This window comes from Orycteropus afer, unplaced genomic scaffold, assembly GCF_000298275.1.
Source record: "Orycteropus afer afer isolate SDZICR_OR568_19922 unplaced genomic scaffold, OryAfe1.0 scaffold00569, whole genome shotgun sequence".
NCBI lineage: Eukaryota > Metazoa > Chordata > Mammalia > Tubulidentata > Orycteropodidae > Orycteropus > Orycteropus afer.
The window spans coordinates 119,299-140,312 of NW_006922156.1; the positions used below are offsets into that span (position 1 = coordinate 119,299).

General features: G+C 41.8%; 1 protein-coding gene and 1 non-coding gene across 2 annotated transcripts in view; both read right to left on the bottom strand.

Moving 5' to 3' along the window:
• Positions 1 to 19,489, bottom strand: part of LOC103210074 (glycosyltransferase 6 domain-containing protein 1-like) — a 24,637-nt gene extending 5,148 nt beyond the window's left edge. The window contains exons 1-2 of the mRNA XM_007955989.1: positions 19,347 to 19,489; positions 1,455 to 1,502 (exon numbers count right to left, since the gene is read on the bottom strand). Of these exons, the coding sequence (XP_007954180.1) occupies positions 1,455 to 1,502; positions 19,347 to 19,489 (191 nt within the window). The remainder of the gene's footprint in view (positions 1 to 1,454; positions 1,503 to 19,346) is intronic.
• LOC122151563 lies at positions 11,371 to 11,477 on the bottom strand. Its single transcript, XR_006164213.1, has one exon. It is a non-coding gene; the product is annotated as a U6 spliceosomal RNA (small nuclear RNA).
• Positions 19,490 to 21,014: the final 1,525 nt, after the last annotated feature.

Consider the following 21,014-nt stretch of genomic DNA (forward strand, 5'->3'; position numbering starts at 1 on the left):
ACTGCTAACCAGAAGGCTGGCGGTTCAAATCCACCAGCCACTCCTCGGAAGGAAGGTTGGGCAATCCTACTTCCGTAGTGATACTGCCTCGGAAACTCAAGGAGGGGTCGCTATGAGTCGGGGCCGACTCGACAGCAAATAACAACAACAACAACAATGTTGAGAATATATCATGAACCGTGGATGATTATTAACCTACTTCTATGCAGCTGAGCTCCACTCAACAAACACACACACACCCACAAACCAAAACCACTGCCATTGAGTCGATTACAACTCACAGTAACCCCCGTTGGGTTTCCGAGGCAGTAAATCTTTATGGAAGTAGATTGGATTGCCCTGTCTTCCTTCCACGAAGTGGCTGGTATATTTAAACTGCCAAACTTCTGGTTAACAGTCAAATGCTTTAGGCACTGTGCTACCAGAGCTCCATATAAACATATGAAAAGATGCTCAAACTCAATGATAATTATAGAAATGCAAATTGAAATGAGCTATTTTAACTAATTTGTAATAGTTTTGCCAATAATGAAAGATCTGATAATACTTTAGTTTATCCACTGTATGGAAGGAAATAAAATGGCACAATTCTTAAAGAGCAATTTAGGCATTCAAGTGAAAATGTAGAATGTCTACATCTTTTGACCTGATGACTTCCTTTGAGGAATTTTCCCACAGATAAACTGGCACTACAGCATACAAAAACATATACAAAAGGAAAACCATTGATGCATGGCTTGCAATAGCCTCACGCTTGTAAACAATCCAAAATCAAGAGGCAATCGGTTAAGCTATAGCATGCTCCAAACAATAGAATAGGTTTCCCCCTACGGCCAATGTCAAATCAAGAGTGGTCGTGGGTGTAATTTTCAACCTGCTTGCAGAGAGATTTTCTCTGTTACCAAATACAAGAAGTTAACTCAGGTAGACTGCACCAGCTTTCTCATTGTTATTGTTGTTAGGTGCTTCTGAATCGGTTCCAACTCATAGCTACCCTATATACAACAGAATGACACCCCTAGTCCTTTGTCATCCTCACAATCACTGCCATGTTTGAGCCCACTGTTGCAGCCACTGTGTCAGTCCATCTCACTGAGGGTCTTCCTCTTTTTTGATGATCCTCCACTTTATCAAGCATGGTATCCTTCTCCAGGGACTGGTCCCTCCTGATAACATATCTAAAGTACGTGAGATGAAGTATGACCAGCCTTGCTTCCTAGGAGCATTCTGACTGTACTTTTTCTAAGACATTCGTTCATGCTTTCTCATTACCACCCTTAATTACCTGATTCTTTATTAGTAGACCCTAACTTTGTATATAAGAGTCATGAAAATAAAAAATCCAACTTCTGGAAACCTCTCATGATAGCTACAATTTGGTGATGGGGGGAAAAAACTACTCTTTCAAATTGAGGGGGGGTATACTTGCAGGTATACAGAAATTTTGTTCTTACCTAGGATTAAACCAGTCTGAGAGTTGAAGTTCTTTTACCAGATGATTCCTGGGTACAAAGGAAAAGTTAAGTTATAAGGAGTAACCCATTCATGCACTAGCTGCTTACTCAGCGAGGGGATGTGACAGGCCTGATATTGGTTCTCCAAGCATGAACACTGAGATTAGTGCCTGCCCAAGGGAAAGACAACCTGACGTAGCTGACTACAGTCCTTGGTGGTAAGGGCTAACAGGATGGCATAGCTCTCTGAGAGCACATCAGTGGACACTCAACTCAAACTTGGACTCATGGGAAGCCACTTGGAGAAGAGAGAACTCAGCTAGGTCTGGAAAGGCATGGGCTGGTCCAGGAAAGAGATGTAGGGTGAGGAAGTAGGGATGGTGTGCCTGAAGGTAAGAAAGAGTAAGGTTGTCGTAAGAAAGATACACTTTTAAAAATTAACAAGACAGATAGAAGAATGACTATTCAGACAACATGAAGATGTATTTAATTATTTATCATACTTTTATGGCTTTGTTAAGTGTCAATGTAAAAGGATTGAAATAGGAATCCAGATGTGTGTTTGTTTTAGATAGATAGATAGATAGAAAAGGACTTTGTTTTTAACCTATCTAGCAATTTTCCCTCTCCTGTCCTCCCATCCCTGGTAAGCAACAAAGAAAATTTCCTTCCATATATAAACCTTTCCTTGACTTTTTAAAATAGTGGACTAATATAATATTTGTCCTTCTGTGACTGAATTATTTCATTCAGCATAATGTCCTACAAGTTCATCCATGTTATGCAGTGTTTTGTGGATTCTACATTATTCTTTAGTGTTGCATAGTATTCCATTGTGTGTACATACCACAATTTTATTATCCATTCCTCCTTTGACAGTCACTTAGATTGTTTCCATTTCTTTGCTTTTGTGAATAGTGCTGCAATAAACATGGGTGTGCACATAACTATTGAGATGTTAGAGTTTTCTATAAATTTTAGAGATAAGTTCCATGTCAGATATGTCATTGCCAAATAATTTTTCCCAATCTGTAGGCTCTCTTTTACTCTTTTGGAGAAGCCTTCTGATACACACAAGAATTTAATTTTTAGAAGGTCCCAGTCATATAGTTTATCTTGTGCTTTTTGTACATTTTAGGTTATGCTTAATAGCCTGTTTATACCATAAATTACAGCCCCTAAGTTTGTGCCTATTTTTTCTTTAATGAACTTTATAGTTTCCAGCTTCACATTTAGGTCTTTGATCCATCTGGAGTTAGTTTTCTTGTATGGTGTAAGGTATGGATCTTGTTTCATTTTTCTGCAAATGGATATCCAGTTTTGCCAGCACCATTTGTTAAAAAGACTGTCTCTTCCCCATTTACTAGATTTCAGCCCTTTGTCAAAGATCAGCTGACCATAGGTGGATGGATCTATTTCTGGGTTCTCAATTCTGTTCCGCTGGTCTATGTGTAAGTCATTGTACCAATACCAGGTTGTTTTGACTACTTTGGCTGTATAGCAGGTTTTGAGATTTGAGACCTCCTATTTTGTTCTTCTAGTGTGTGTGTTTTTATATTCATTTAAATACAGGATTCATCTAGAGTTTGAGTGTAATTTTAAGTTATTATTCAGTCAACAAGCTTATTAGACAACTTTGCTTTCAAAACCCTGGTATATTTTGTGAATAAGGAAAAGAACTGTAAAAGTGCATCCCTGTCTGATATTATCAGAGGTATCTTTAGCCACAGGCATTTTATGATGGGATTTCCTAGACTAGAGGATGTCAAAATCCAAATTGCCCATGCCACACTTCGCTGAAAATTGAAAGGGATAAATGGAGAACCTACTAAAAATCCTGACTCATTTTGAGTGCTGCTTTTAGTAATTTCTGGAGTCCTATGGAATGATCTCTGGTGGCGTAATGCCTAAGGCATTTGACTGCTGACCAGAAGGCTGGCAGTTTAAACCCACCAGCCACTCCTCAGAAGGAAGGTTGAGCAATCAACTTCCGTAGTTATACTGCCTCGGAAACCCAAGGAGGGGTCGCTGTGAGTTGGATCTGACTCCACAGCAGTGGGTTTGGTTTGGTGTGGTAGAAAACATGGTTGGCTAAAGAGTGTTAAGCTAAACTGAAGAAGAACATCATTCTTGACAAAGATACTTAAACTATAATAAATGTCAAACCCTTGGCCTCTGTAAGCTACTCTTTCCCTTCTCTTTCCAGGCTGTTCCCTTCAGAAAGAAGTCACTCTGAGCAGCCCACACATAAGGACTAGAGTGTTACATTTCACCTCCTTTAATGTAGAGTATCTACATAAATTACTTAAAATTATTCTGCATGGGAATTTTGTCTCTTCTCTCCCATTTACTTATCAATCATTTATTTATATCTATTGTACTCCTGTGTATTTTATATGCTGGTTTATAAACCAATACTACATGCTCTGGTTACCTAGTGCTACTCTGACAAGAAATATACCACAAATGGGATGGACTTAACAGGAGTTTATTCTCTCACAATTTGGAGGTTTTAAGTCCAAGTTCAAAGTGCCAGGCTCTAGGGGCTAGGTGAAAGCCCCTCAACCTCGGGGTCCAGCTCTGCCTCCTGCTCCTGGCCCACTGGAGCTAGAGGCTTTTCTTCACTCAGACAGCTGCTGAGGCTGAGAAACCCCAAGGTTGACAAGTAAAAAGGCACAGTCCCAATGTTACCAAACCACATGGCAGGCCATTAACTTAAGTGCATTCTAAGTCCCAAGGTCGGCAGAGCATAGCAGGCCGCTGAGCAACAACACGGCTACATGCAGGGTCCAAGTGTGCCATAGGCGAGAGACCATTCCCAAGGCTTCTCCGTATACACAGGAAACAGACCACATCCCAAAGGCAGCTACTCAGTTGCTTGTGGTAGATCCCACCATGGAGTTGATTGCCAGTCTCATCATTGGGAATAACTACCACCAGCTGCCCAGCCACTCAACCAGGCCCAGCCAAGTTGACACAGAAATATAACTACCACACTGCATTATTTATTTTGTTGCTCAAATTGTTTCCAGCTTTGGCCACTGGGAACTCTTTCCATTGGTTCCTGTGTTCCTTTGAAATCACTCCCCTAGTTTAGAGTTGTTGATTTGTTGGTTCATTTGGGGGAGGGGAAAGGTATTAAGCAGGTTAACACTTGGTTACTTCCTGGCACTGTGAGATGTTCCAGGTTCATCTTGTTTATTTCCATGTCCCAATCCTAGAGTCAGTCATTTCTCCAAGGAGACATGATTCCTTTCATTGGAGAATGGTGTTAGAAACCAAGATCTTGGCACTAGGTGTATTTACTACCACTGGGTATCTGTTTTGGTTACCTGAAGCCACTCTAACAGGAAATATAACACAAATGGGATGGCCTTAACAAACAGGAGTTTATTCTTACAATTTGGAGACTTTAAGTCCAAGTTCAAAATGCCAGGTTCTAGGGGCTAGGTGAAAGCCCCTCAACTTTGGGGTCCAGCTCTGCCTCCTGCTTCCAGCCCACTGAAGCTGGAGGCTTTTCATCACTCACACAGCTGCTGGCTGCTGAGGCTGAAAAACCCAAGGTTGACAAGTAACAAGGTGCAGTCCTGATATTACCAAACCACACAGCAGGCCATTAATTCAAGTCCATTGAAAGTCCCAAGATTGGCAGAGCAGCTGAACAACAATGCAGCCATACGCAGGGTTCAAGTGTGCCATAAACTAGTGACCATTCCCAAAGCTGCTTCTTATATATGGAAATCAGACCACATCCCTAAAGCAGCTACTCACCTGCTTGTGGTAGATGTCACCATGGAGTTGATTCCCAGTCACATCATGGGGAACAATTACCACCAGCTGCCCAGTCACTCAACCAGGCCCAGCCAATTTGACACACAATCTTAACTACCATAGTATCTTTGCCTCTAGGCTCTCTCAGCTGATAAGCAAGGAAATATGTGTGTGTACTAACCTGTGTATTGTTGTTCTAAGGTGCCATCAAGTCGTCTCCAACTCATAACAACCCTACGCACAGCAGAATGAAACACTGCCCAGTCCCACGACAGCACCGTGATCTTTGCTATTCTTCAGCCCATCACGGCAGCCACTGTGTCACTCCATCTCATTGAGGGCCTTCCCCTCCTTCGTCGACCTTCCACCTTGCTGAGCATGACATCCTTCTCCAGGGAATGGTCCCTTCTGAAGTGACTAAAGTAGGTGAGACTAGGTCTGGCCATTCTCACTTCCAAGGAGCATTCTGGCTGCACTTCCTCCAGGACAGACCTGTTAGTTCTTTTAGCAGTCTGTGGTACTTTCAGAATTTTCCTCCAGCATCACATCTCAAATGCATAAATTCTTCTTCGGTCTTCTTTACTCATTGTCCAGCTCTCACATGCATATGAGGCGATTGAAAATATCATGGCTTGTGTCAGGCACATCTTAGTCCTCAAGGAGACATATATGCTCCTCAGCACTTGAAAAAGGTCCTTTGCAGCCAATTTGCCCAGTGCTGTACGTCATCAGATGTCCTGACTGCTGCCTCCATTGGCATCAATTGTAGAACCAAGCAATGTGAAGTCTTTGACAACGTCAATATTTTCTCCATTCATTATGATGCTGCTTACAGGTCCAGTTGTGAGAATTTTTGTTTTCTTTGTATTGAGATGTAATATTATACTGCAGACTGTAGTCTTCAATCTTCATCAGTAAGTGTTTCAAGTCACTTCAATCCTCACTTTCAGCAACCAAAGTTGCATCATCAGTGTATCGCAGGTTGTTAATGAGCCTTCCTCCAATCCTGATGCCACGTTCTTCTTCATATAGTCCAGCTTCTCAGATTATTTGCCCAGAATATAGATTGAATAAGTATGGTGAAAGGATACAACCCTGATGCACTCCCTTCTTGATTTTAAACCATGCAGTGTCCCTTGTTCTGTTCAAACGACAGTCTCCTGGTCTATGTACAGGTTCCTCATGAGTACAAGTGTTCTAGAATTCTCATTCTTCTCGATGTTATCCACAATTTATTATGAACCACACAATCAAATGCTTTTGCATAGTCAATAAAACACAAGTAAACATCTCTCTGGCATTCTTTGCTTTCAGCCAAGATCCATCTGACATCAGCAATGATCTCCCTTGTTCCATATCCTCTTCTGAATCCAGCTTACATTTCTGGAAGCTCTCCGTCAATATACTACTGCAACCATTTTTGAATTATCTTCAGTAAGATTTTACTTGCACGAGATATGTGGTGGTCATGTTTGTGTGTCAACTTGGCTGGGCCTGGTTGAATAGCTAGGTAGCTGGTGGTAGTTATTCCCCATGATGAGATGGCAATCAACTCCATGGTAGGATCTACCACAAGCAGCTGAGTAGCTGCCTTTGGGATGTTGTCTGCTTCCTGTATATAAGTAGCAGCTTTGGAAATGGTCTCTAGTTTATGGCACGCTCAGACCCTGTGTGTAGCTGTGTCGTTGTTCAGAAGCCTGACATGCTCTGCTGACCTTGGGACTTACAATAGACTTAAATTAATGGTCTGCCAGTGGTTTGCAACATCAGGACTGTGCCTTTTTACTTGTCAACCTTGGCCTTCTCAGCCTCAGCAGCCAGCAGCTGTCTGAATGAATAAAAAAAGCCTCTAGCTTCAGTGCGCCAAGAGCTGGAGGCAGAGCTGAAGCCCAAGGCTGAGGGGCTTTCACCTAGCCCCTAGAGCCTGGCACTTTGAACTTGGACTTAAAGCTTCCACACTGTGAGAGAATAAACTCCTGTTTGTTAAGGCCATCCCATTTGTGGTGTATTCTTGTCAGAACAGTACTAGGTAACCAGAACAAGATATTAAGGATATTGTTTGATAATTTCCACATTCTGTGGGATCACCTCTCTTTGGAATGGGCACAAATATGGATCTCTTCCAGTCAGTTGGCCAGGTAGCTGTCTTCCGAATTTCTTGGTATAACTGTGTGAGTGCCCCAGTGGGGCATCCATTTGTTGAAACGTCTCAATGGGTATTCCGTCAATTCCTGGAGCCTTGTTTTTGCCAATTCCTTCAGTGAAGCTTCAACTTCTTCCTTCAGTTCCATTAGTTCTTGATATAAATATGCCACCTCCTGAAATGGATGAATGTCTCCCAGTTCCTTTTGGTACAGTGACTGTGTATTCCTTCCATCTTCTTTTGATGCTTCCTGCATCATTAAATATTTTGCCCCTAGAATCTTTCAATATAACAACTCGAGGCTTAAATGTTTTCCTCAGTTCTTTCAGCTTGAGAAATGCTGAGCATGTTCTTCCCTTTTAGTTTTCTAACTCCACGTCTGCACATTTCATTATAGTAATTGGCTTTGTCTACTCGAGCTGCTCTTTGAAATCTTCTATTCAGCTCTTTTATCTTGTTACTTCTTCCATTTGCTTTAGCTACTCTCCATTCCAGGGTAAGTTTCAGAGTCTCTTCTGACATCCATTTTGATCTTCTTTTCTCATCCTTTTAATGACCTCTTGCTTCTTCATGGGATGATGTTCTTGATGGCATCCCACAATTCCTCTAGTTTTCAGTCATTGGTGTTCAATGTATCAAATCTATTCTTTAGATGGTCTCTAAATATGTTGTTGTTGTTGTTATGTGCCGTCAAGTCAGCCCCGACTCATAGCAACCCCTCCTTGGGTTTCTGAGGCAGTATCACTACGGAAGTAGGATTGCCCAACTTCCTTCCGAGGAGTGGCTGGTGGGTTTGAACCGCCAGCCATCTGGTTAGCAGGCAAGTGTCTTAGCCACTATGCTACCAGAGCTCCCATCTCTAAATATAGAAGGGATATATTCAAGGTCATATTTTGGCTCCCGTGCACTTGTTTTAATTGTCTTCAACTTCAAGTTGAAGTTGCATATGAGCAATTGATGGTCTATTCCACAATCAGCTCCTGGCCTTGTTTTGGCTGAAGATATTGAGCTTTGCCATCACCTCTTATCACAGATGTAGTCAATCTGATTCCTGTGTACTCCATCTGGCAAAGTCCACTTGTATAGCCACCATTTGTGCTTTTGAAAAAAAGTATTTGCAGTGAATAAGTCATTGGTCTTGCAAAATTCTATCATGCGATGTCCCACGTTATTTCTGTCACCCAGGCCAAATTTTCCAACTACCAGTGATTCTTCTTTGTTTCCAACTTTTGCATTCCAGTCACCAGTGACAATTAACACATCTTGATTACATATTCGGTCAATTTCAGGCTACAGAAGTTGATTTAAAAAAATCTTCCATTTCCTCATCTTTGGCTTTGGTGGTTGATGCATGAATTTGAATAATAGTCATAGTACCTGGTCTTCCTTGTAGGTGTATGGTTATTATCCTATCACTGACAGCATTGTACTTCAGGACAGATCTTGAAACATCCTTTGTGATGATGAATGCCATGTCATTACTCTTCAATTGTCATTCCCAGCATAGTAGATCATATGGTTGTCTGATTCAAAATGCCCAAAACTGGTCCATTTCAGCTCACTAATGCCTAGGATATCAATCTTTATGCTTCCATTTCATTTTTGACAAATTCCAATTTTTCTAGATTCATACTTCATACATTCCATGTTCTGATTATTAATGGATGTTTGCAGCTGTATCTCCTCAATTTGAATCATGCCATATCAGCAAATGGAGGTCTTGAAAGCTTTACTTTACCCATATCAGTAAGGTTGGTCCAACTTTGATGATGCAGCTCTTTCCTAGTTGTATTTTGAAAGTCTTCTGACCTAAAGGGTTTGTTCTCCTGCACTGTATCAGATAATGTTTCCAGGCTATTCATAAAGTTGCACAGTAATGTATCAGACAGTGTTTCTCTGCTATTAATAAAGTTTTCCCTGGCCAATTCCTTGAGAAGTGGATGGCCTCTTCCTTCTTCCTAGTCTGTCTCAGTCTATAAGCTTCACTGAAATCTGTGCACCATGTGCAACCCTGCCAGCACTTCAAACACCAGTGGCACAGCCTCAAGCCTCACAGCAACATGCAAGCTAAAATAGTACAACAAACTGACAGACAAGTTTTTCTTGCTTAGCTGTTCAAAACCTCTCCACCCTCCCCTTACTTGGATCCCTGGCACTGCTCTGCTCTGTCGTCCCCCTGGATTCTTTATCCCCTGCTTTCCTGGCTGGTGGGGGTTGGGCCTGTGTCCCTCCCCTTACCTGGATCCCTGGCTGCTTCTCTGCTCTGGTGTCCCCTCTGGCTTCTCTTTCCCCTGCTTTCCTGGCTGGTGGGGGTGGAGCCTGGGTCCCTCCCATTACCTGAATGTCCATGTATATCAAACCAAAACCCAAACCTACTGCCATGGAGTCAATTCTGACTGATAGCAACCCTCACTGAGTTTCTGAGATGGTAAATCTTTACAGAAGTAGATTGCCCATCTTCTTTCCATGGAGTGACTAGTGGGTTTGAACTACCAAACTTCTGGTTAGCAGTCAAGCCCTTGGGCACTGTGCCACCAGAGCTCCTCATCTGTGTATACATACATGTATAAATATTTCTATATATGACCATCTATATTATATTAAGCTAAACATAAGCTCATATTGATATTTCCAATTTCAATCTTTTTCTGTATGAATCTTTCTCATCTCTACTCCCACCCCCACATGTTTGCTTTTCTATATTCTCTCATGACAACAGTGAGAAACTTGACTCCCACTACACATCATCTATTTACTCAACTGTCAATTCCAGTACACGTGTAGAGCAGTATCAGAATTGTTAGCCCACCCCTCAGGGAAAACAACTTTATCAACCAGAGCACAGTGCTTATGTACAGGTCCTATTGCCTTTAGTATCAGAGACTTCATTCATGTCCACATTTATTTAGGCCAGCACCTTTTCCCCCCACCCTCTTCAGGGAGGTTATTTCATATGTTTGTGATACAGTTAGATTGTTTTGTGACATTCTGCAATCCATCTCCCTTTAGCCTCCTGAATTTTTTTTATTTGAATCCATTAGGATTCACTCTTTGTGCTGTAAAGTTCAATTTAGCTAATGCATACTGTCACATATCTACCATTATAGTACCATACAGATTGTTTCCTACCTAAAAATGTCCCATGTTTCTCCCTACCTCCTCCAACCCAAAAGTCCTGCCAACCTTTCATCTGTTTAGTGCACTGACATTTTTGCCTTTTCCAGAATGTCATATAGTTGGAATCATACCATATATAGCCTTTCCAGACTGGCTTCATTCAGGCATACAAACAATATGTATTTAAGACTCATGCATTCCCTTTTGTGGCTTGGCTTGTCAGCTCATTTCTTTTTTATCACTGAACAATATTTCATTTTATGGCTATAACATAGTCTATTTATCCATTCAGCTATTGATGGACATCTTGTGTTGCTTCCAGTTTGGTGCAATTATGAACAAATCTTCTATGAGCTTTTACACGCAGATTTTTGTGTGGACATAACATTTCAAATCATAGGTCAGGCAAATAGTTACAAGTGCAACTGCTGGATCACATGGTAAGGTTATGCTTAGTTAAGAAACTGCCAAACTGTCTTCCAACGTGGCAGTATCATTTTACATACCCACCAGCAGTAAATGAGAGTTCTTGTTACTCCACATTCTTCCCAGCAATTGGTGCTGTCAGGTTTTGTTTTTGTTTTTTAGAGTTTAGCCATTCTAATAACTGTGGAAGGAGATATGGTGGTACAGTGCCAAAGGCATTTGACTGCTAACCAGAAGATTGATGGTTCAAATCCACCAGCTGCTCCACAGAAGGAAGATGAAACAATCTACTTCTAAAAAGATTTACCACCTTGGAAATCCAATGGGGGTCACTATGAGTGGGAGTCAACTGAAGGGCAGTGGAGTTTTTTGTTTGTTTTATAGCTGTGTAGTGGTATTGCATTGTTTTAATTAATTTTCAATTACTTAATAACAAATGATGCTGAGCAAAAAAAAAAAAAAAACATGGAACGCTTCACGAATTTGCGTGTCATCCTTGTGCAGGGGCCATGCTAATCTTCTCTGTATCATTCCAATTTTAGTATATGTGCTGCCGAAGTGAACACTGAGCATGTTTTTATGTGCTTATTTGCTTTCCATTTGTATGTCTTCTTTGGTGAAGTATCTTTTCAGGTCTTCTGAGCATATTTTAATTGGGTTGGGTTTTTGTTTTTTATTTAATTGTTGAGTTTCAAGAGTTCTTTATATATTTTGGATAAAATCCTTTACCTTATATGTGTCTGGAAAGGGTTAATTTTCACAACTATAGCTGCTTTTCGGATAGCATTTGGGAGCACTTCATTGCTTGTAAAGAAGGCCATGAGGAGGGGAAGTTTTTCTGTATAAGAGAATTTTAGTGGGTTAACCAATGCATCCCCCACAGACCTCTGCTTTTATAGCAGGTTGCTTTCAATCTTGTTTGCATTAGACACAAAGATATAACTTCAAGATAGTTTACAATTTATCTACAACTCATGCCACCTAGCACTCTCTGTTCCTTACTTTGCTTTATTTTTTCATAATATTTATTTGTAAAATATGATATCCTTGACATCAGTTTTTACAGGTGCTTCTTTTTGCTCTTTTCCCCCTGCACATAAAGCTCCATGGGAGCAGGGATATGGTTTAGGATATTGCTGCTTTCCCAGCACCAGGCACAGAGCCTGGCATCAAGGAGGTGTTAATACATGTGTGCTGGGCATTGGAAAGTGCAGGATTTAAAACACTTATATGTTGCTTTGTCCCCCCAAAGAAGAGGTATTTTCTGATTAATTTGGAAAATGTTAATAATGTCTCTGGACAAAACTCAGTCATTTATATAATCTCTGATCATTAAAAGTAATAATCCATCAATATTTTATATTTACCTGAAACAGCGTTCAATCAACAGCAGTGATAAAAGAAGTGAAGCCAATAACAGTATTTTTCTTTTAGATCTCATTTGTTCCTAGGAGGAAAAGAAGACTTTGAAAAGTGAAAAACCACATCCTTCCTCCTTCCTAAGAAGGAATTAATTTCCAGCATTTGGGCAGGTACCTGCTCCCAGATCTTCAGCCTCCAGAAGAAGGCAGACTCCAAGCAGAGAACCTCTGTTTTAACTGAAGTGCTTGCAGCATCCCCTCAGGGGCTCACCGGTCATTTCAAGGTTAGATGCACAGGGTCCCTGACCCTCTAGGCATTCCTTTCTCAGATCCACCTTGTTGCATAAAAGAAATTAAAAAAAAAACAAAACTCAAGACAAAACGTGTATGAACTGCTGTATAGAAAATGAATTTGCTCTGTAAACTTTCACCCAAATCACAATAAATATTAAAAGAAAGAAAGAAATTTAAAAAAAGAAAAAAACTCTTGCTCTGCAGCTATAAGCATAAAATAGGATAATTATGAGACCTCCACCTGTCAGTGTGTCATACTGTGGTGGCTTGCATGTTACTGTGATGCTAGAAGCTATGCCAGTGATGTTTCAAATACCAGCAGAGCTTCAGACTAAAACAGACCAGTAAGGAGGACCTGACAGTCAACTTCAGAAAAAAATTGGCCAGTGAGAACCTTATGAATAGCAGGGATTAGAATACAGAAGTCATAAAACAATATCATTAATACCACATGCCAAGTAAAAGTTTGCTGAAGATGATTCAAAAATGGTTGCAGCATAGATAAGAGACAAGTATTGATTTGAGTGAAGGGAAAAGCAATATACCAAAAGCAAATGACCAACACAATAACACTAAGGAAAAAGAAGACACAGAGAGGTAACAGGAGATACAGACAACAAAGATAAACATCTTTGCACATACAGTACTGCATTATTAATAATACAAACATTAATCTATAGGTGGATACATAGGTAGACAGTCTAAATGATCAGGTAAGTCTAGGTAAAAGGGAATATACTCACGACCATATATAAGTTTGGCCAGCGAATTTCTACATACGTATTTGTACGTGTTATAACGCAAAAAAAAAAAAAAAATGCAACTACTGCCGTGGAGTTGGATCTGATTCATAGTGACCCTTCCTTGGGTTTCCGAGGCAGTATCACTCCAGAAGTAGATTGCCCAACCTTCTTTCCAAGGAGTGGCTGGTGGGTTTGAACCGCCAGCCTTCTGGTTAGCGGGCAAATGCCTTAGGCACTACGCCACCAGAGCTCCTATGTGCTATAAGAATGTCCATATATATAATAAAGCTAACATGGGGCAAAGTTATGAAAACTTCTTAGCCACAGCCAACCACCCTTAGGGAGCAAATTATTGGGCCCGTGACACTATGGTCACAGGGCACATCAAGCTCAACTGTCATAATATACTACAAAAAATATTGTTCTACATCCTGCTTTGATGACTAGCAACTGGGGTCTTAAAAGCTTGTAAGCAGCATCTAAAATGCAACGACTGTTCTCTCTTCATCCAGAACAATGAAGAATGAAGCATACCAAATACACATGGAAACAATTAGTTCAAGGGACTGGTAAACCACACAATCCTCAGCCTTTATGACCATGAGACCAGAAGAACCGGATGGTGCTTGTTACCACTGCCAACCACTCAGAGGGGGATTGGGGCAGGAAATCCTGGATAGAGTTGGAGAACAATGTAGAACAAAACTCAAAATCATTTTAAAAAAAGACCAGGTTTGCTGGTCTGATAGAGCCTGGTGAGACCCCTGAGACTATGAGTCCTAGTTACCCCTCAGTTCTGGAACTGAACTCACTCCAATGACTTCCAGCCAAACAAGATAGGCATACAGGGTGAACATCTACATCAGGTAGATACTCCTTGGAGTGATTAATCTGGGAGAACAGAAGGGCGGTGTTTGCACAAGGAGACAGCCAGGGAAGGGGCCAGGAGTGCATGTGAGGGAAGGACACAGGGAAGAAGTAAATGCAGGTAGTAAGTGGGAAGAGAGCTGTTACATTGAGGGGAATTGCAGTCAATGTCATGAAACAAAATGTGCATGAACTACTCTACTGGAGGAAAATGAATTTGCTCCATGAACTTTCACCCAAATCACGATAAAATTATTATTAAAAAAAAAAAAAAACTGTCCTTAGTGAACCCATATCAATAAACTGAGACTGATCCAACTTTATGTTTATCTCACACCCTGACCAGCCATTCCCACATATACTCCAGGTTTCTTTTTGTACATATTGGAAAAATCAAGCAGCTCTTTTGGGATATAGTATACCTCTTCTGGGTCAAACCTTCTACTTCACCTTTTGGGGCCCACTGGGACTTAAGCCTAGTTCTAGGTCTAGAAGCAAAAGTGGGTGGTGGGTACAGGTACTGAGGATATTCAGTAATGTCTTTGCTCGAAATTTTTCTTTTAGAAGGATCAGAACAAGGCTGGTCCCCTTGAGGCAGAGTTAAATTTATGTCCCAAATGTCCAACTTTTCCAAATTGCTGTTCCACTCCATCATCTCTAACATCGACTACTTCTCCTCCCCTCAGTACTTGCCTTCCCATCTAAGGGTCCCATATTTTGCTGTACCATATCATAGAACTCATGAGGAAATGGCTCACGCAGTTGTGAGGCTCACAAGTTCCAAATCTATGGGTCAGGCATCAGTCTGGGGGATTCATCTCACTCATGTGGTTTCAGTGACCAGTGAACCCTTATCAGCAGGTCAGATCAGGTGCACCTTGAGACTTGAGACTGGCTTCTGTCTCAAGTCCCAAGAAATGGAAGTCAGATGATGATGGACCAGGTGGAGAATCCAGAGCAAGAGGGCAAACTTAGCTGGAGCATTTACATGTGTTGGATACAGACCACACCTTCAAGGAAACTAAGGGTAGTAGCCTGAGTCATACCATCTAGGAAGATGATGACTCAAGATACATCCCACTCTAATCCTGCCTCATTAACATAAAGGACAACTCACTCCAGAATGGGATCATAACCACAGGCATAGAGAATAAGATTTACAGTACAGTACATCACAAAATGAAGGACTATGTCTAGAAGTGCCATATTAAGTAATACACTGCACTGCACAAATTATGAATAACATTGTGAAGAATGGGAATTCAAAGACACTTAATTGTGCACATGAGGAACCTGTACATAGACCAAGAAGCAGTCATTCGAACAGAACAATGGGATACTGCATGGTTTAAAATCAGGAAGATGTGCATCAAGGTTGTATCTTTTCACCATGCTTATTCAATCTGTATGTTTAGCAAATAATCCAAAAAGCTGGACTATATGAAGAAAAATGTGATATCAGATAAACTAATTAAAATATTTTAATAAGTAGGTGACATTATTAGACATATTCTAACCTTGCTTGCTGAAAGTAAAGACTTGAAGCACTTAGTGATGAAGATCAAACACTACAGCCTTCAGTATGAATTACACCTCCACATAAAGAAAACAAAAATCTTTGCAACTGGATCAATAAGCAACGTCATGATTAATGGAGAAAAGATTGAAGTTGTCAAGGATTTCATTTTACTTGGATCTGCAATCAACGCCCATGGAAACAGCAGTAAGGAATCAGACAACGTATTACATTGGGCAAATCTGCTGCAAAAAGACCTCTTTAAAGTGTTAAAAAGATGTCACTTTGAGGACTAAAGTGTGCCTGATCCAAATCATGATATTTTCTTTTTCTTTCTTTCTTTTTTTTTTTTTTATTAGGATTTGGGTGAAGATTTACAGAGTAAATTCACTTTTCATACAGCAGTTCACATATACTTTGTCTCATGTCATTGACCAAAATTTACAATGCAGCAGCTCCCCTCCCACTTCCTCCCCATAGTTACCTCCTCCCAGTGTCCATCCCTTCATACTCTTCTGCACCCTGAGCTATCTCCCTGTGCATAAGCAGCCCTTCCTTCTCCCACAAATCATGATATTTTCAATCACCTGTTATGCATGTGAAAGCTGGACAATGAATTGATGCCTTTGAATTATGGTGTTGGCAAAGAACATTGAATATACCATAGATTGCCGGAAGACCAAACAAATCTGTCTTGGAGGAAGTACAACCAGAATGCTCCTTAAAAACAAGAATGGTGAGACTTGGTCTTATGTGCTTTGGACATGTTATCAGGAGGGACCAGTCCCTAGAGAAGGACATCATGTTTCAAAAAGTAGAGGGTCAGTGAAAAAGAAAAAGACCTTCAATGAGATGGGTTGACACAGTGGCTGCTACAATGTGCTCAACCATAGTAACGATTGTGATGATGGTGCAGGTGTGCCATCCTGCATCCATGGGCAGCATTTTGTTCTGTTGTACATAGGGTCACTATGAGTCTGAACCAACTCAACAGCACTCAACAGCAAAGATAAGGAAGTCCTCCTGGGCTGGCATCTATTCTGCCCCAAAAGTTGACTTTTAATTCTTTTTTCTTTGTAAAGATAGTAAGAGTGATCATTTGTTCCAAAACTATCATAGTCTGAAAATGTGTGTGCTTCTCAAAGGTAGAGGCTTGTATACAGTGGTGAAAGTCTAAATTGAAGGCACTAAGCTCCAAACTGGAATTTGGGTGTCCAACAAATGCACTGAGCTGGTGCTGGTGTTTTACATAGGCATAGTGCCTAAGGCATTTGACTGCTAACCAGAAGGCTGGCAGTTCAAACTCACCAGCCACTCCTCAGAAGAAAGACTGGGCAATCCTCTTCTGTAGAGATACTGCCTCAGAAACCCAAGGAGGGGTCACTATGAATAGAATTTGACTAGACAGCAGTGAGTTTGGTTTTGGTTTTGGTTTTCTAGTTACAAGTCTAAGCCGGTTTTTTCTACAGGGGTCATTACACTGGGCTGTGTGTTAAATGGAGGTCACTAATGTTAAATTTTGAACACTGATTTACTGAGCTAAGATCTGCACTGGCTCATTCAGTCACTACCAGACCCACATGGCCACTGAGCACTTAAGATATGTCTGCTTTGATCTGAGATGGGCGTGAGTGTAAGACACATACCGGGTTTTTAAGACTTACTATTTAAAAATAAAAGGCAGAGGGGGGATATTCCATTAATAATTTTTATACTTATTGAATATAGAAATGATAATAATTTTTTAGGAGCTCTGGTAGCATAGTGGTTAAAACGTTTGACTGTGAACCAAAAGGAGGTTGATAGTTCGAACCCACCAGCCGCTCCATGGAAGAAGGATGAGTCAGTCTGCTTCCGCAAAAATTTATAGCCTTGGAAACCATATGGGGTAATTCTGTTCTGTCCTACAGGGTCACTGTGAATCAGAATCAACTTGATGGCAGTGGGTTTAGGTGTTTTTTGTTTGTTTGTTTGTTTTGATTTCTTTTTACCTTTTATAATATGGCTAGTAGGAAATTTAGCATTACTAACAAGGCTTACATTATATTTCTATAGGACAGTTCTTATTTAGATAGTACCACACTGGGCAGGCTCCAATTAAGCTCAGTCTGAGTGCCCCCATGATGTGAAATTGGCCAAGAACCTTAGAAATACCAGATGACTGGGTTCAGTAGTAGTCCATCTGGTCACACAACCTCCAATAATGTGCCCTTGATAACAAAGTTCCAGAGGCTAACAGCATGCTGATTCCTCACTTGTTCTGTAGAAGATCCTTCTGACTTTACCTGCCCATGATTTTATCATGAGCGCTCATATTTCCACACAGTCCCTTCCTAGAAGTCCCCATACCTTGAATAGTGTAATAGAAAGAGGCAGCCAAAGACGTTCTTTGAGGGACAGACATGCTCCAAGTATTATATCTCTGGGTCTTCGTAAAATCAGGACCCCAAGCCTGTGTATTACACTCATGGCTTTGGAGTCTTCTGTTGATGATGATGTCACCAAACTCTTTTGATGATATCAACATTAGAAAGTTAGGGTCATAATGACACAGCTTCCATGAGGTTTCTCTCGTGGTCACCAGGTGATTGGACTTTGTCTAGGGTGAAATAGTAAAGGACATTTTAAAACATCCTTCTGCTTTTAGTTTCCTTTGTTGTGCCATGATTAAAGCACTCAGCTGTTATCAAAAAAGTTGGAGGCATGAACCCACCAGCCGCTCTGTGGGAGAAAGATGTGGCAGTTTGCTTCTGTAAAGATGACAGCCTTGGAAGTCCTATGGGGCAGTTCTACTTTGTCTGAAAGGGTCACTATGAGTTGAAATTGACTCAACAGCAATGGTTTATTTTGTTGTACCTCCTTGCTTTCTTCATGACTGATTCTTACATATGGAGAGATGTTTGGAATGGTGTGTGAGAGCTTATGGATAGGATAGAGAAGAAGAACAATATCTGTGTCTTCCTTCACTCTCTTTTAAGCTCTGCCACATTACCCCAGGGAGAGAGAATCCCATCTCATACTTCCTTAACATCTTTACTAAGGAGTTATTTTTCTGATGATCAGAATATATGATTTCATGTTGTAAGATCTACCAGATGCAGGAAACCACAGAGAAGAAAATGATAACTAAATATAGTTCCACCTCGTCAATTGAAACCATAGTGTGTATTTTATTTCTTTGTCCCTTCCCCTTTTAGAATAATCTCCTCTTATTGAAAAAGTAACCCATATGCAGGGTAAAATAAAAAGTCTATAACGTGCACCAAATCTTCTACCTCAGCACAACTCTCCACCCCACACCCAGAAGCAAACACAGCACGGCCCTCAGGTTTTATTCCATAACTCTTTTGTTTAAATGTTGTTGTTGGGTGTTGTCAAGTCAACTCCAATTCATACCAATCCTAGAAGACAGAGGAGAATTACCCATAGGGTTTCCAAGGCTGTAAATCTTGAAGGAAGCAAAGCCCAAACCAAACCCATTGCCCATAGAGTCGATTCTGACTCATAGCACCCCTAGAGGACAGAGTTGAACTGCCTCATAGGGTTTCCAAGGCTTTCATCTTTAAGGGAGCTATCACCAGATGTTCTACCACAGAGCTGATGAGTGGGTTTGAACCACTGACCTTTCAGTTGGCAGCCAAGTGTTTTACCCACTGTACCACCAGGGCTGCTTTCTGTACATCTGGACGGCAACTTTGGTGCATGGTTCTCTTCAGCTTCTTGGGTACTTCACTTGGGATTTCTGAAGATGCTCCATCACACCGCAGGTGCTTGAGCTCATTCTTCTCTCCAGGCATTCACTCCTGGGTCCAGGGTCCATGTGAATGCCTTTTCTCCCTGGCATGGCCTCATGTGTTACTGAGTGTTCCATGAGCACAAGGGCAGGAGCTGTGGGTACCAACACCGTGGCTCAGGGTTGGATGCACAGTTTCCACCTCAGCCCTGCCACTCACAGGCTGGTACCCTCTGTGCCTCTGTTTCCCCACTGAGGAAATAATGAACAATGACACCCAACTCACAGGGTTGCTGTAAGAGTTGAGCAAGTTAGGGCATAAACAGGGCTAAGGATAGAATCAGACACAGTGAGCAGCTACACTTCTAGCACCTGTCATTGTCCCTGAATCTCGTAGAGTGCCTGGCACAGAGAATGTTCACCAAATATTTACTCAGTGAATAGAGAAGTCCCCCAGCTTATACTTGCAGACAATTCTCCGTCAAGCCGATGTCTGGGCAGAACAACAGAGAGTGCTGATGGCTGTTAAGCCTCTCACTCCTCTCTTCCTTTTGCCCCATAGCTGGGCAAGCCAGTTATAGCCTAGGTGCTCCCTCCCGTGGTACCAGAGGAAAGTCCAAACCACCCAGGTCCCTTCCCACCCTCAGAACTTCCCCCCAGCCCCTGCTCTGCCTCCACCACTCCCCTACCACCACCATGCCCTGCCCCGTCCTGGCCTGGCTTGGCTCCTGTCCCACTCATGCCAGCCTAGTTCCAGTTCAATGCCAGAAAGCCTCATTATGTGAGTGGTCAACTGTGTCCTATCCTCTTGGTATAGATGTGGCATCACCAGTCTCAATGTGTCTTGGGTGGGGTCCGTGGTGCTTCTGCAGGGTGGGAAGGAGAAGGTAGAGAGACAGGCAGCCAAGGTGTCACCAGGCAGGTCCAGACAAGGCTGAACTCTTCCAGGGTATTCAGGGTCAGGGATGAATTCATGCACTGAGCTGGGCACAAGGGCATCTTGGGGAGACAGCAGTCATTAAAGTCAGATGTCTCCAGTTTCAGGCAGTTATATGGACCATGGGTACAGGTTGTGAGGCCTAGCACCCTAGAGCCCAGGTCTCAGGCCCAAGCTTGGCTCTGAACTCCACAACCCAGATGGCCACAGGGCCAAGGCCTCAGCAGTGAAAGGGCCTGTGTCACCAGCCCAGGGCCAGAAGTGAAGCAGACGTGGTGCAGACAGGCCCCAGAGGAGAGAAAAGGCAACTGGGCCATGCAGGCACTAGGCCCTGTGCCTCACCCATCCAGGATCTGACAGGTCATCCGATGGAATGCTGACCCCAAATGCTCAGACACTATTGACACACACTCTAAACCAAGGGCTAGTCACCTGAGGTGAGCAGGTAAGCAGCCCTCTGATAATAATACTCAACCCCCCCACCCCCACGAAGACTCGTACAGTGGCATTCCAAGCACACAGAACATGTGTACATAGAAACAGACAGCAAGTGCAGCCATTTGTGCCGTCTATTGTAGATACAGATACAGATATACCAGGAGAGAAACAGAGCTAGACAGAGAGATAGGGATAAAGACAGAGGTAGAGCTAG